The following is a 13,603-nucleotide window of genomic DNA, read 5'->3' as shown; positions in this document are numbered from 1 at the left end:
GCTATGTAAAAGCAAGCCACTTAAAATACGGCAAATCAACCGGTATAAAATGAATGCGATAAGTGAGCGTGACGAATAGCATTACTCAATTCAGAGCTCAAACCATGTCCAAAACCAGCTCAACTGCCAACCATAAGGTAGGTGTCCAATGTCAACCCATTCCTTTGAGTTGAGCATTTAAGAGAATCCAAGATATTTCTGAAAAAAAAATAATAATAATAAAAAAGAAATACTAATAATGCTAGAAAAATGACTGCAGTAAAAAATGTACAAGGCAGAATATGGTATAGCTTCTGAAACACCAAGTACGTACAACAGTGTCTTAAGCAAGGTGTCAATACTCAATTAAATTATTGACAGAAAAACAACCAGAGCCTGCTTCATTCAAATTCTTTTGCATTTGATTTAAATTCCAAGAACCTGTACATTTCTGTGAATTCTAATGTTTGGCTATCAAATAGAAACAACAATAGCCAAATGTTTTAAGTTATATTTATGGCTCAAAAATGGCTAGTTACTATCTAGAAATGAACCCATGTGACATTTATCAGCAAAGCACCCTATTTAGTCAGTATACAGTATATAATTCTCAGTTATTTCCGGAAGAACTGCCTCTGTGGATTCCCTCAAAGAATAAACTCCTGCAGCAAAGATAACCTAATTCTTGCAGCAGGATTTCACACTACAGCACTTATTTCCCTTCAAAAATAAATGGATTGTCTTGTCCTCAATATGCCTTTCAGCTGAACCATCTCTTAAACTCGACCATGCAGTGTACAACGTTTCGGCAATTTGCGTCGAGAAACCATTATTGCTAAGATCCAGAAAGGACAACTTCTCTGCCATATGAACAGCAGTTGAAAGCTCTTGAATAAACTGACACTCATTCTTTTGACATGAACTTGCACAACTGTCATCAATTCCAGATGCAGCAGCGTCTACTCTAATTGGATCATCTTCACTATCAGCAACTTCAAGCTGATAGTAGTCAGTGTTCACAGTACATAAACGCTGCTGAGCATTGTCAACTTGTTCTGTTGCACATCCCTTCAAAGAATTTTCAGATATGTTGAGTTCTTGCTTTAAGAACTCTGAGCTTCCCTTTCCTGTTAAGTTATATTCTAGACTATAATGTTTATCCAGATAGGCATTATCAGCAAGGCTGAGCTCTTGAAGAGAGTCGTTTCCTGCAAAAAAAAAAAAAAAATCAAAAATCAAAAATCAAAATTCAATGATTCAAATTTTAGTTTCTAGAGACTAAGACTGAAAACAAAAGTGGGCTTGTGTCTTTAACCTGCTAAAGCCTGAATCATATGAAGAACTCCAGTAAGTCCAAGCTGACACTTTTTAAGGATCAAAACTTTTAGGCAACACCGAGGGTTCATAAGCATTGATGATAATACAATGGTACCCTACATTAAATTCTTGTTGTCAGCTTCCATCGAACACAGAAAACTTACATACAAAATATCACTTGGAAGTTATTAAAAACAAAATCACTTAGAAGTACAACATCAGGAAAGACCTCATGGAAAAGATTTTCACATTACCCAAGAGACTTTAATCCAAACAAACAAAAATATAGATTGTTTATTATGTCATCTAAACAGTGGTGGAGCAATAAATTTATCTTTGGAGGGGTCAAACTAAAATGTAATCACAAAATAATTTTTTTTTGTTTTCGTTATATACTATGTTTATACTATATACAAAAAAATTGATGAACATAATTCAAAATAGAAATGAAGTTTTTTATAATACAATATTTGGCTAATGTGATAAAGATACCAATTGTATGTATTGCAAAAAGTATATCCATCAAACATCATAAATATGTGCCAAGATTGATATATCAGTAAGGTAACATGTAAAGTACTAATACAAAAATACAAAACAAAGTATGTAAAAATTCAGCTTATCCTCTTTTAGAGAACAAAAATAATCGAATCTGAATAGAAGTTTTTAAGTAATTTATCTTTTAATATAGACAATTTAAATTATTTATAAAAAATTCATCATCTATTCTGTTACGAAGTCTTGTTTTAACAACTTTCATATCTGAAAAGATTCATTCAGTAGTTGTTGTACACACTCAAAGAGTAAAAACAAGACAAATCAATCTATTAAAAAGATGGTATGCCTTTGATTTTTCTCTCTATCAATTTTCAACATAAATTTGCAATAGAATAAAATTTTGTAATCTCAGATGAAAATTGTGTGGACCAAAAGTAGTGCTTGTATTGCTGTTTACCACATTACATCATAACACTATTGGTGTTTGTTTGATAATACGGTTAACTCTAATTGAATTTTTATTGTGCTAATTTATATTATTATACTTTAGGGTGTTTGTTAAACCACATTAAGTAATTATGTGAACCTAATATATACAATAACAGAGATAAAAGGATTGAAGGATAAAAACTTGTTTGCACGCGGGAGCTAATTTTGTGTTATATCATTTGAATGCTATAATTTACTATCTCTATGCCTATTTTAACATGCTAATTTATGCTCTACTATCTTTGCTTTAAACTCTACTGTGATCAACATGATATACAAGGGTGGAGGGAGGGGTGGTGGTGGGGGGTGGGGGGGTGTGGGTTGGTGCGGTGGTCTTTGGGGGTTTGATGGGTAGAATTGTAGAAACTTGTTTGCTCAGACGAGTCAATGCAATATTCTCTCAGTCAAAGAAAGAGAATGTTAAGGTTACATAATGTGATTTCATTTTGATGCCAACTTCAATGCATAGGTGGGAAAAGTTAAATTACAGAGAATATTTATCGTAGAAGAAAAAAAAAACACAAAAAACTTGAAGATAAATTTGATCTATTAAACTAATGAAGTAAATTTGCAACCATCCATCAATCATACAGAACATCATTAATCATAATAATTTTTGGAAAAGTGAAGATAGATATCTGAAAAACCACGTGAATAAATGGTGATAGATCAAGAAGGGCAACATATCAAGAATATTCTATGCTGCACTCCAGCAATACATACCAATCACTTGCAAAAGAAACCAACTGCAGGAACACGCATATGAGTATAACTGTGCAAAATACCTCTAGCAATTAATAAAGAACAAACCTCTAGCATAATAGGATTCCCTTCAAGGTTCAGCTCAAGAATACCATAAACCAGATCATTGTTAAGTCCGAGAACGTATTTAGATGTCAGTCCACAATATGAAACGTCAAGTTTTACATAGTCTTGAATCCCATTGAACAATGATTCAGTTAATTGTAATGCCCCATCCTGCAAATAGATCAATCGAGTAACAAGAAGCAGGAGATAAATACCTAATGGTGCACTCAAACTACAATAATAACGAGAAGACAGAATAGCATAAAAACTCACTGTTCCAATACCAGTGCCCCCAAGCATTAGTCCTGACAAACATGAGGTTTTAGCAAGCCGGCACAGGCTATCAACGACGGGCTTGCTTAGCTTTAAACCATTCAGACTCAGTTCTGAAAATCTACAGAAAACTGATCTTAATTTTATGTTAACATCAACTACTACTGCATATATATAGCCTAGGTGAAAAAAAAAAATGAATAAGATTTTAAATTGACTACACCTTTTCAAAGTGGCAAGCTTGACCAGTAGATTGATCATCGCATTTCCTGATACAGGGTCATTATATCCTACCAAAGAAGAGAGTTGGGCAACCTAGTAAGCTACAAATAAATAATACATTCAAGATTGTTAATGACCTACTTGATAAGTCAACCCTACCTATGCAAAGTTGTTCAAGTCCAGATCCAGCATAAAGTGCATCAGCAACCTTCTGAATTGTTCTAGACGTGATAGCACAGCGTTCTATATTCAAGCTACACAGGCCTGTGGAACAGAGAGCACAAGTGAGCTGAAGCAACAAACCATCTCCACAACAAGAATCTACATGCATATTTGATACGGATGACAAGTTGATATTAAATAGATGAACTCCACAAAGTGTAAACCAAATAAATCCACAAAAGAGTAGCACAAAGCTATTGATGGTTGAGAAGAAACTGAAACAATATTCATATTAACTGGGTTGCAGGGGAAGTGTTTTACCCTTGCATTTTTCCAAAATAGTTGAAAGGTAAGATCCACAAGCATCAGTGAGACGGTTCCCAGATAAATTAAGCACTTCCAATCGAGCAAATAGCACAGGGCATTCACAAATCTGAAAATTAGAAATCAGATAAAGAAGTAATGATTGTACTTTTAAGAGAAGATTATAAATAAAATGCATTGCCCAATATGTAGAATTTCATTGTTCATAGAACTTTGAACTACAGAATATCTGTATAACATATGCCAGAGTTGAAAACCCTAGGCATCAGGATTTTGTCACAAAAAAGGTACGACATTGATGGACACGCAAAACATTGTGCCTTCTTTTCAATATACTACCTAGCTGTGTCGCCAAGCAAGATCAGCTTCAACCTGATACTCGTATGCACTCTAGCAGCAAACAAAAGGGAAGAAAGAGGGAGAAAAAGGGGGAGGGGGGAGGGTGGGTTCTATCCAGTACAAGAAATCAATACTGGACCGTAAAAAAAATTATAAGTAAGCTGCATGCCCTAAAAGGCCTCACCTAAAGCTTTAAACATGCAGAAGCGTAATGGTTGCAAAAAGAGTTACAAACCTGAAACAAAGTAGTTGGACCAAATCGATTGCAATGTAGATCCAAAGTTAAGCCACCATAATTTTGGCCTGATGCAAATACTTGTTGAAGTTTCTCCATTGTTCCATTTCCTGGGGGGATAGCAAGCCAAAGTACAGCTAATACTAATTAAATAGTCACCATTCTAAAATTAATGAGAATAGATGAGCCATAAACCAGATATCATTACCTAACAAATTGTGAGAAAGGTCTAGCATGGAAAATGTTTTGTGGGCAAGTAGCGCATTCAACAATGGAGTTATTGATAAATCTTGCAACTCACATTCAGATACAACCACTTCATCGTCTGAAACCTGTTAAATGAAAAGTATTCATCCCAAATAAACAGATTGATTCCAAACCCCAAGCAAGAATAGCAATGACTTTCATGCAACACTTTTTAATACATATGTAACAAGAGTGTAAGATTTTCCCTTGTTAAGTAGCACCCACCTCCATTCTTTTATTGTATAGTTTCTTTAACAATTTCATGCTAGGTGCCTCAGATAACTCCTTGCAACTGTCAATGTACAGTTTTATCAAAGGCTTTTGAACCCATCCTGGAAAGATAATAGATGAATTAAATGCATATCTCACTAACAAAAGAATATATACGTGGGAAAAGGTTAAAATAGAATTAATGTGGAGCAATTCCTATTTACAAGATTAGCCTCTGCATTCCGACTTTAGAGACTGACTAAAAACATTGCAGTCAACATGTAATATAAGCAATATAAGTTAACAGGTTACCAATATTTCAGAACTCTAGTCCAGCTATATAAAACTGTTTTCCATGAATTTCAATTGAAATCACTACCTTGAAACATTTAAAAAAAAAATCATTCCCAGGAACAAGGATGTCATTTTATGAGTCATTATCATGAAAGTGCTTGTGAAGAGGTATTGTTCAACTGTATGAACTCTCGTAGGCAGAGTAGCAAAGAGAAGAAAGGGCAAGTAGAAAAAGATTAAAATTAAAAAAAGAAAAGAAAAGGAGAGATAGCACCCATCTCTTGGACTAGCATTCTACACAGCTTTTTAATTATATTCACGATAGATCTACCCAATAGCTTCCATTGGTTGGATTTTCCTCTTCAAACCACCATGAATCATATCATTTTCCAACATGTAATAGCTAATTACAAGAATAAAAATAAGGCCACCGCCCAATATTGTTCCCACTTAAGCAAAGCGGTGAGGAGAGACATAGCTATGTTCTTAACATTCAATATTTTGCATAAAAGTGGCCATTCTCAAGAATCAAACACACTTATGCCTGACCCCCAAGACTTTACTATTGCATTAACCTACAGATTGTAATACTCAATACCAACTGACACTTCAAGCAACAATCCAATTTCTTTCAGATTAATGATAATAAGTGCAAATCACCAAGAATAATCACAATAAATAATAACAAAGAAAGAATCGCAACATCAAGAAATGCAATAAAGCAGGTATAATGCATACCATCAATTGAAGCTTCAAGCAAGACTTTTCCCACATGATCCTTAAGAGTTTCAATTGTTTCAAAGGATTCTACAACTCTTCCACCACATTGTATTTGTTGAATTATGGGCAGCAGGCCTAATGAGAAATAATCCACCAAATTAGTAAACTCATAAATGATATGAAATGCAAAAGCATGCTTAATAGTGACTTGCTTGCTGCAAACACCAAGTTTTCATTCTTTCAAGTGATTTATATTACAAGAGAGAAGTATGCCGGTGGGCAAATAAAAAACTTGTGTGCCTCCATTAGGCATATGCATGAACAGAAAAGCTAGCCAAAACTTAATGTGTACAAGCTCAGCTTTGTGCTTTCACTTGGAAAGTACTTAGGTCTACCACAAACGCCAATGTAGTTCACCCTTTAGTGATCCTAACATTAAAGCCAGCATAGTTTTGAGAAACAATACCGTAAGTACAAGCATTGCTTTTTTCTCAACTCATTATAGCAATATCATGTGGGCTGCAATGTCTAATACACCTTTCTCAAACACAAAAATGCTTTTCTGCCACTTTCGCATGCAGCACATATCATTTAGCAGCAACTTTCTTTGTTGGTTTAAGTCAGACAGTTTCAGAGCTGGATAATCATCTTATAGACCAAAAATTTAAGTAATGGCAATCAGTAGCATGTAATATTCCATAGCAAGTGCCTACCCTCTGATCTCTTTTCACCGGGAAGTTGCAAATAGTATAGGCATGCCAGTTCAACCTTCACGGAATCAATGCTCAACTTGTCACCATCCCTACAAGAGCCTGCTTCTACATTTATCAGGTCCTTGTCAATCTTGCAAATAATACACTGTCGTGAACAGCAGGAAAGATCATATATTAGCAAAATATGACATATTGCAGCCATATACACCTACTTGGATACAAATAATTGGAGCAACACTCACATCACGTTTATCACCAGAAGTATGCAACTTGGGATCAAAAGCATTATGTTTATGTGAGAGGTTCCCAGAAACTTCAATATCACGTTTAGAACCACTAGCAGCAAAATCAGATGCAATAATAGGCTCATCATTGCTTGAAGATCTGAATAGTTTGCTATTCTGAGTGCCTATATTGGGACTCCTTGATTTGTATGAACTTGTGCTTTCTTCGATATCGATGGGATTGCAGGACCTGGTGGCACATTTGGAGGCGGCCACTGAGACCTCCTGCGAAACTAAATGATTAAGCACAAGATAAAAAGAAACCAACTTGAACAAGGAATAATGCTCATCAAGGAATACAAGAGATTTGTTTACCTGAAACTTACAATCACGGCTGGCTGAATTATTTCTACTCTTAACTGCAAGTAGGTAAGGAATACAACTCAGCACTTTGCTTGTATAGTAAAACGTCTAAAGCACAAACTAGTAAATAACTTTAAACCCACATTCATCAGATGTAGCAACAGCCTCTACTGGCCCTCTGTCAGGCCTTCCTTTGGAGCAAACCACCTCATTTGGCATGTCATTTTCATCATCAGAGAGGATGAGACGAACACGTTTACGACCAACTGTCTGCTGATTACTAGTTGATTTAGATACACTTTTTGGTGAAGCTTTGGTTGGCCGAGTAAAAATATTGTGCTTTTCTAACTGAGCTGCTTCCGTTTTGGGTGAATCTTTATTGGACCGAAGAAGTGAAATCAGAGGTACATCATCGCTCAACTCTTCTACACTGGCTACAGACTTTAATCTACTAGAATTCGATTTACTCATGTCCTGTGAGCAGCGTGCACTAGATCTACTTTCTGAAAAATGGTCATTCCCTTCTGTGTCAGTTTCAGAGCAGCAATCCTCTGCCAGATTATGTCTTTCAAGCTCTTTATCTCTTGACTGCTTCAATTTGTCAATTAAAAGTTGCAATCTCCTACACAGTGGCATCTTCCTTTAAGCAATGTTATAAGTTACGTGGTATAAAGTCCATTAAAAAATTCATAAAACTCAATTATTCTTTCTTAAGATAATAAATCTATTGAAAAGCCCCTCCGGAGGGAGGGAGCACTGTGATGGTACTTAAGTTTGCTGAAGGAATTACCAAGCTTTGACCATTCACGTTAAATTATTGTGTAATTTGAATCAACGTTTTTGGCATTTTAATTTCCATTCCATAACTTCCAAAGTTCCACCTCCAAAGGCACTGAAATTTAACAACCTGTAAGATCAAGGACTGCCTGAACCAAATTTACCTGGCCTCTTCAACATTGTCAAATCTTATCATGTGGCTATAGTGCATATTCTCTAGTGCAGAAAGCTGTACAGAAGGAAGATTAGCTTCAATGGCAATCCTGCAATACGGGATAAACTGGATGAGCACAAATCAATATAAATCTGGAAAGTACACAAACGCGCATTTGGTATGCAAATTTAAGAAATAAGGATTGTTACTGCTGCTAGAACTTCTTCCAACCCTAAGGGAATGCACTTTCTTTTTTCTTTTTTTTTTTTTGATAGGTCAGGGAATGCACTTCTTAGGTAACCTCTCCTCACATTGCTGCTAGAACATCTCAAACAACCTGCTGTCCTATTCAGTATTCTTAATTTCAGTACGGGTATTTTGGGAATTCATCAAAATCTGAGACGGGCCAGATATATGGGTTTTAGTATTTGGGATTTCATGTTTTGTAGTAAGGTTGGCTTCCTTGCGAAATAAGGATGTGTGTATTGGTATTGTTCCACCTTGTCTCTGTTAAATGGCTATTTGTAGGTTTAATTAGAGGCGAAGATAACTTGTAGCTTGTAATAGGCATTAGGGCTTCTTCTTTTTTGGCTTTTTTTTTTTTTTTTTGATAACTAATTGAAATTTCAATAAAAGTGAAAAGCGTTACTCAGGTACACAGGAAGTATATAGAAGAAACACCTAGGTAGAAGGAGAAAAAAAAAAAATTATGAAAACTAAGTTCCTAGAGAGCTACAAATGCAGCTGTCCAAGTATAAAGAGTAAAAAAGAAAAAGGACTTTAATCCTTGGCTTGTGAATTTCTTTGCGTTTGATACTCTGTTGGCTGTGATTTTTGGTCCTCAAGCATGCCCCTGTGGATTAGGAATACTTTTCTTTCTTTTTCTTGCTTATTATTATCACAAACTTGGTCCTACACTCCCTACCATAGTACAAGAACTAATAGACAACTGTAATTTGTTTTCTATAGCAAGTACCTTTTTATATATAGCAACAAAACAGCTATGCCCCAAGATATGCATGGCATATTGAATAGGCCACATTTGGCCAAGTGTACAAGATCAAAATGGTGAATTTTATAATTCCATATATGGAAAAGGCATCTAGGACTGCTAATGTGACATCCCAAAAAAGTTAGTTCCACATTAGGTGGGTAACTTGTGAAGATGTTGCATGAGAGCTTAGTTCCACATTGGTTCCTTAATAGGTAAAATTGAGCTTTATAAGTGATTTCAAGAAGTTTCATAATGTGGACTAATTCTTTTGGAGTAATAACGCAAATGTGATAATCACTTTCTTGAGTTATGATAAATGGTATCAGAGTCAACCTAGAAATACCATATGACACTAGGATACTACATGACATCAGCTTTGACAAGGGTGCTAGAGATTTGAGTGAGGAAAATTGTGACACCCTCACATTCGGTAGATGGATTGTGAAGGTATTGCATGGATACTAAGTCTTACTTTGGTTCTTTACGAGGTGAAATTGGACTTTTGTAAGTGATTTCAAGGAATTAAGTCCTTTGGATTGTGACAGCTAGGCCCACCATGAAATGACCTCCTCTTTCCAGGATTAAAACTAATTAGGAATCCACCTATACAAATGCTTCATAATTTTTCTGTTCAGTATAATAAATGTCCTCCAGAAAAACCAAAGAATAGATAACTACCTGTAGCTCTCTTCAAATGCATCTAATGCTCCTGTCCAATTACCATCACTGTCCAGAACATCACCAATGTTGATTTTTGCTAATGCTTGCCCCTGAAATAATATCATCCAAGTGAAAATACATCACCATGGATGGAACAACCCCATATAATTCAAGCATGATGCCATAAACTATCCTACAGGATTATCACCATTGCTGAATTCTAAGCAACTAAACCTAAACATAGAACTTGTTTAACAAGTCACACAAATGAATTGTAAGAAGTGTCCAGTTATAGTTCCATGCTATATCTTTATCTAAGATAAGGTGTTATGTGTATCATATATTAGTAGATCATAGAGCAAGACACCAATTTACCTCCAAGTTACCAATTGACTTGTATATTTCCCAACTCCTCATGTACCATTTAATGCTTCTGTCTAATTTTCTGAGCTTCTGGTATGATTCTCCAATAGCCAGAAATGAATCACTCAGCTTTTCCTTGTCACAAAGTTCAGTCGCAACTCTCTTCTTCCTTTTGGCAAATTCCCGAAGCTGAACATAAAATTTCAAATAAGAAATGGGACAACACTAAATTTCATAAGAACAACTTTAGGGAGTTTCCCAGAGTACTCAAGCCTTACTTTAATGATAAATATTGTGTATCTAAAACAACAATTAGTGGGTATTTAATTGGTGTGATGCTCAATGTGAAATTTTGGGTCTCAAATAGCCCTCTCTTCATAATTAGCTAGAAGAACTGCCTATTGGCATCACACACACTTCCACACACAGAACAAGAGCCACCATTTTACCTGATTAAGTTTTGAAAGCAAATCCTCTTTCCATTATGTTAGAAAATCCATTCCAACTAAAATATATGATTATTATAATTATTTCAAAAACAAAAACTGAAAGATTATGCAAAACAGATAGCAAGACGGAACCCAACCATTCTGGTTAATGAAACCAATCATATGGTGAAACACACTCTTGACACCTGTATACAAACCCATCTTAGCCAAAAGGAAACAAGCTTTGGAAGCCTGATGAACAATTGCATGTTGAAAGATCATATCTAGTCAAACACGGATTTGCAAGCCTAATGGTGCTCTATCTCAAATAAGAAAACAACTTTGACTCCATCCAAAATATTTACAAGATATCTCTCATGCTGAAATGCCACCTGGCAGTTAAGAAAAGCACAAAGGAAGAGAAAATGTACAGGGAGCAGAATATATACCTTCACCCATGCAAAGATCATTCTTGATTTCTCTATGAGAGAATCAAGACATGCATTCTGCTGAAGCAGACACTTCCTCTCACGTGGTGTTCCTTTTGCAGTGGCCGTCTCTCTTGTCAGCTTCTTCAGCTTCTGCTCTTCTTTTTTCAAGTCATTCATTACTTTAATAGCTTCTTTTACAGTTTCAATATTTTGATCAATTTGCTTAGCCAAAGCATCCTCATCTTCCATGGATTTTGCCAGTTCAAGCGCCTTCTGGTAGCAACGAAGTGCCTCCTCATACTTTTGAACCCTATAATGCAATTCACCAAGATTGATATACCCCTTTGCCTCCCCTTGACAATGCCCAATTCTCTTACAAATTATAATGTCCTTCTCAATGTGCTCCCGAGCTTTATCCCACATCCTGAGCTCCATGTAAACATTTCCCAGGTTGTGATGGAGCCTGCTGCGTGCATCATTGTCTTCCTCTACCTCTTCGTCCCCACAAATCTGTAATCCTATAGTTAAGATTTTCTGGGCCTCTTCCAAGTTATCAAGATCCATTTCAAGCATTCCTATGTTATTATGTGCATCAATATATTCCTTGAGGAAGAATTTACTATCCTTAAAAGATGGGCTCTCCTTTAGAGTCTCCACAAGCTTCATGGCAGACTTAAAATATTTCTTGGCATTCCGAACTGAGAGGTGGTCATTGTCAGATGTCAAAAACATTTCATGGTAAGTACGACCAAGTTGGGTACTGGCCCTTTGCTGCTCAACAAGGTCATTGGCATCCTTGGCTAGCTCTAAATGCTTCTTCTGAAAGCAAAATTAACAGAGAAAAGTTCAATTCTATTAATCAGAAAGTATTGCTTACTGTATCAACTCATGATTGATAATTTTCTCAAACTTCCATTTTCCTATTTTTCTCACCTAAATCAGACGAAGATACAACAATTGGTATCATAGTTAAACTATTGATGAACAAGAAACAGAAACCCCATGCGCAATTTCTTCTCACACAACCGCCTATTTCCTTGAGCATAGGTTCTCATATGTTAAACCCCAAAAGAACAAAAGCCACGCTACTTAAAACCTCACTTTCTTTCATTCTCACTCTTTCTCAAAAACCAAACAAACACCAGAGTGTCGGATTTTTTTTATTTTTTATTTTTTATTTTTTATTTTTATTTATTTATTTATTTATTTTTATCATTTGGGGCCCCATAGTACAACAAACCTCCCCTCAACCGTGCTCGATACAACCAATCGGCTTACCCAAGCTGATTTTTTATCATCTTCAAACCAAAGAACAAGGATACCCTGATTATTTCTTATCCCCAAAAAAATAGGTAGAGTTTTAGCCTTAACAAATCACTTTTTCCAGAGAAAAAAGAAAAACAAAAAAAAGGAAAAAAAAAAAGACCCCTCGCTCAACTGGATTTGGTAATAGTTTCTCAGCAACCAAACTGCAGCTAACTTTTTTTCTCATATTTTCCCTCATTCCCACCCCACAAATAAAACCAAAAACCCAAAAAGAATACCTGATAAATGAGGGCTTGCTCGAACTCCTGGAGGAGAAGATAGACCTCCCCGAGAGACTGGCAGGTGGTCAAGAGCTGCTTCTCCGGCAAGTACTTGACTGACACGTCGTAGTCGATGCGCAGCCACTTGAGCGCCTCCACGTACTCCCCTCTGTTCTTGAGGATGTCGCCGATCACGTTTGCCCATCGGGCCTCCTCCTGTCTGTTCCCCTCCTCTTTTGCGCTCCGAAACGACCTCTTCGCCGCGCTTAAATTGGCGTCGTCCCGACCCATTTGCTTTAATCTGTTTTTGGGCGATAAAGGGTTCTGAGAGGAATTGAATGAGTGAAAGAGAAAGATGTGGGTGAGACCGTGAGTGAAATCTATCAGGGTTTGAAGGGTTTCTGTGAGATTTGGGGGTGTTCCTATTGGATTTTGATTTTGATTTTCGTTTGAGAAAGATTTGAGTGCGAAATCAAACTCCCGCCAAAACTCTCGCCTTTTTTTCTGATTAATGACACTAGCTGCTATGGGCTCGTGTGTTTCATAATGGGCTTTGGAATTTATTTATTATTATTATTTTTTTGTACTTTTAGAAATATTTTATAGGGTAATTACTTTTTGCTCCTATTAACTACAACGACTTGACACTTTTTTCCCATGAACTACCAACTATGACATCTAACCCCATCAAATTACTATTTTATAACAAAAAGCCCACTTCCGTCAGTCTAAGGGGTTAAAATTGACAGTTAACGGTTATGTGCAAATCATGTGCCATTTAAATTTTTTTTTTCCACTTTTGCCATCATTTTAAATTGTTTTCATGTGTTGGATTTGGGTTTAGGAGGGTATAAG

General features: G+C 36.1%; 1 protein-coding gene across 1 annotated transcript; it reads right to left on the bottom strand.

The window, feature by feature from the left end:
* Window positions 1-392: 392 nt before the first annotated feature.
* TSK (tetratricopeptide repeat (TPR)-containing protein) lies at window positions 393-13,236 on the bottom strand. The gene is made up of 20 exons (XM_059576474.2): window positions 12,767-13,236; window positions 11,241-12,041; window positions 10,376-10,552; window positions 10,019-10,110; window positions 8,357-8,455; window positions 7,559-8,037; window positions 7,428-7,471; window positions 7,071-7,337; window positions 6,829-6,973; window positions 6,134-6,250; window positions 5,117-5,223; window positions 4,854-4,977; window positions 4,646-4,755; window positions 4,069-4,180; window positions 3,745-3,849; window positions 3,587-3,653; window positions 3,364-3,484; window positions 3,094-3,261; window positions 1,295-1,412; window positions 393-1,187 (listed from the first exon to the last, which is right to left on the bottom strand). Exons 1-20 carry the CDS (start codon window positions 13,037-13,039, stop codon window positions 658-660), a joined length of 4,056 nt encoding a protein of 1,351 aa, XP_059432457.2. The 5' UTR covers window positions 13,040-13,236; the 3' UTR covers window positions 393-657.
* Between the last annotated feature and the right edge of the window lie 367 nt (window positions 13,237-13,603).

This window comes from Corylus avellana, chromosome 11 (assembly GCF_965113065.1).
Source record: "Corylus avellana chromosome 11, dhCorAvel1.hap1.2, whole genome shotgun sequence".
NCBI lineage: Eukaryota > Viridiplantae > Streptophyta > Magnoliopsida > Fagales > Betulaceae > Corylus > Corylus avellana.
The sequence above is the reverse complement of the archived record's forward strand: the minus strand, read 5'-3'. Positions and strand labels throughout refer to the sequence as shown.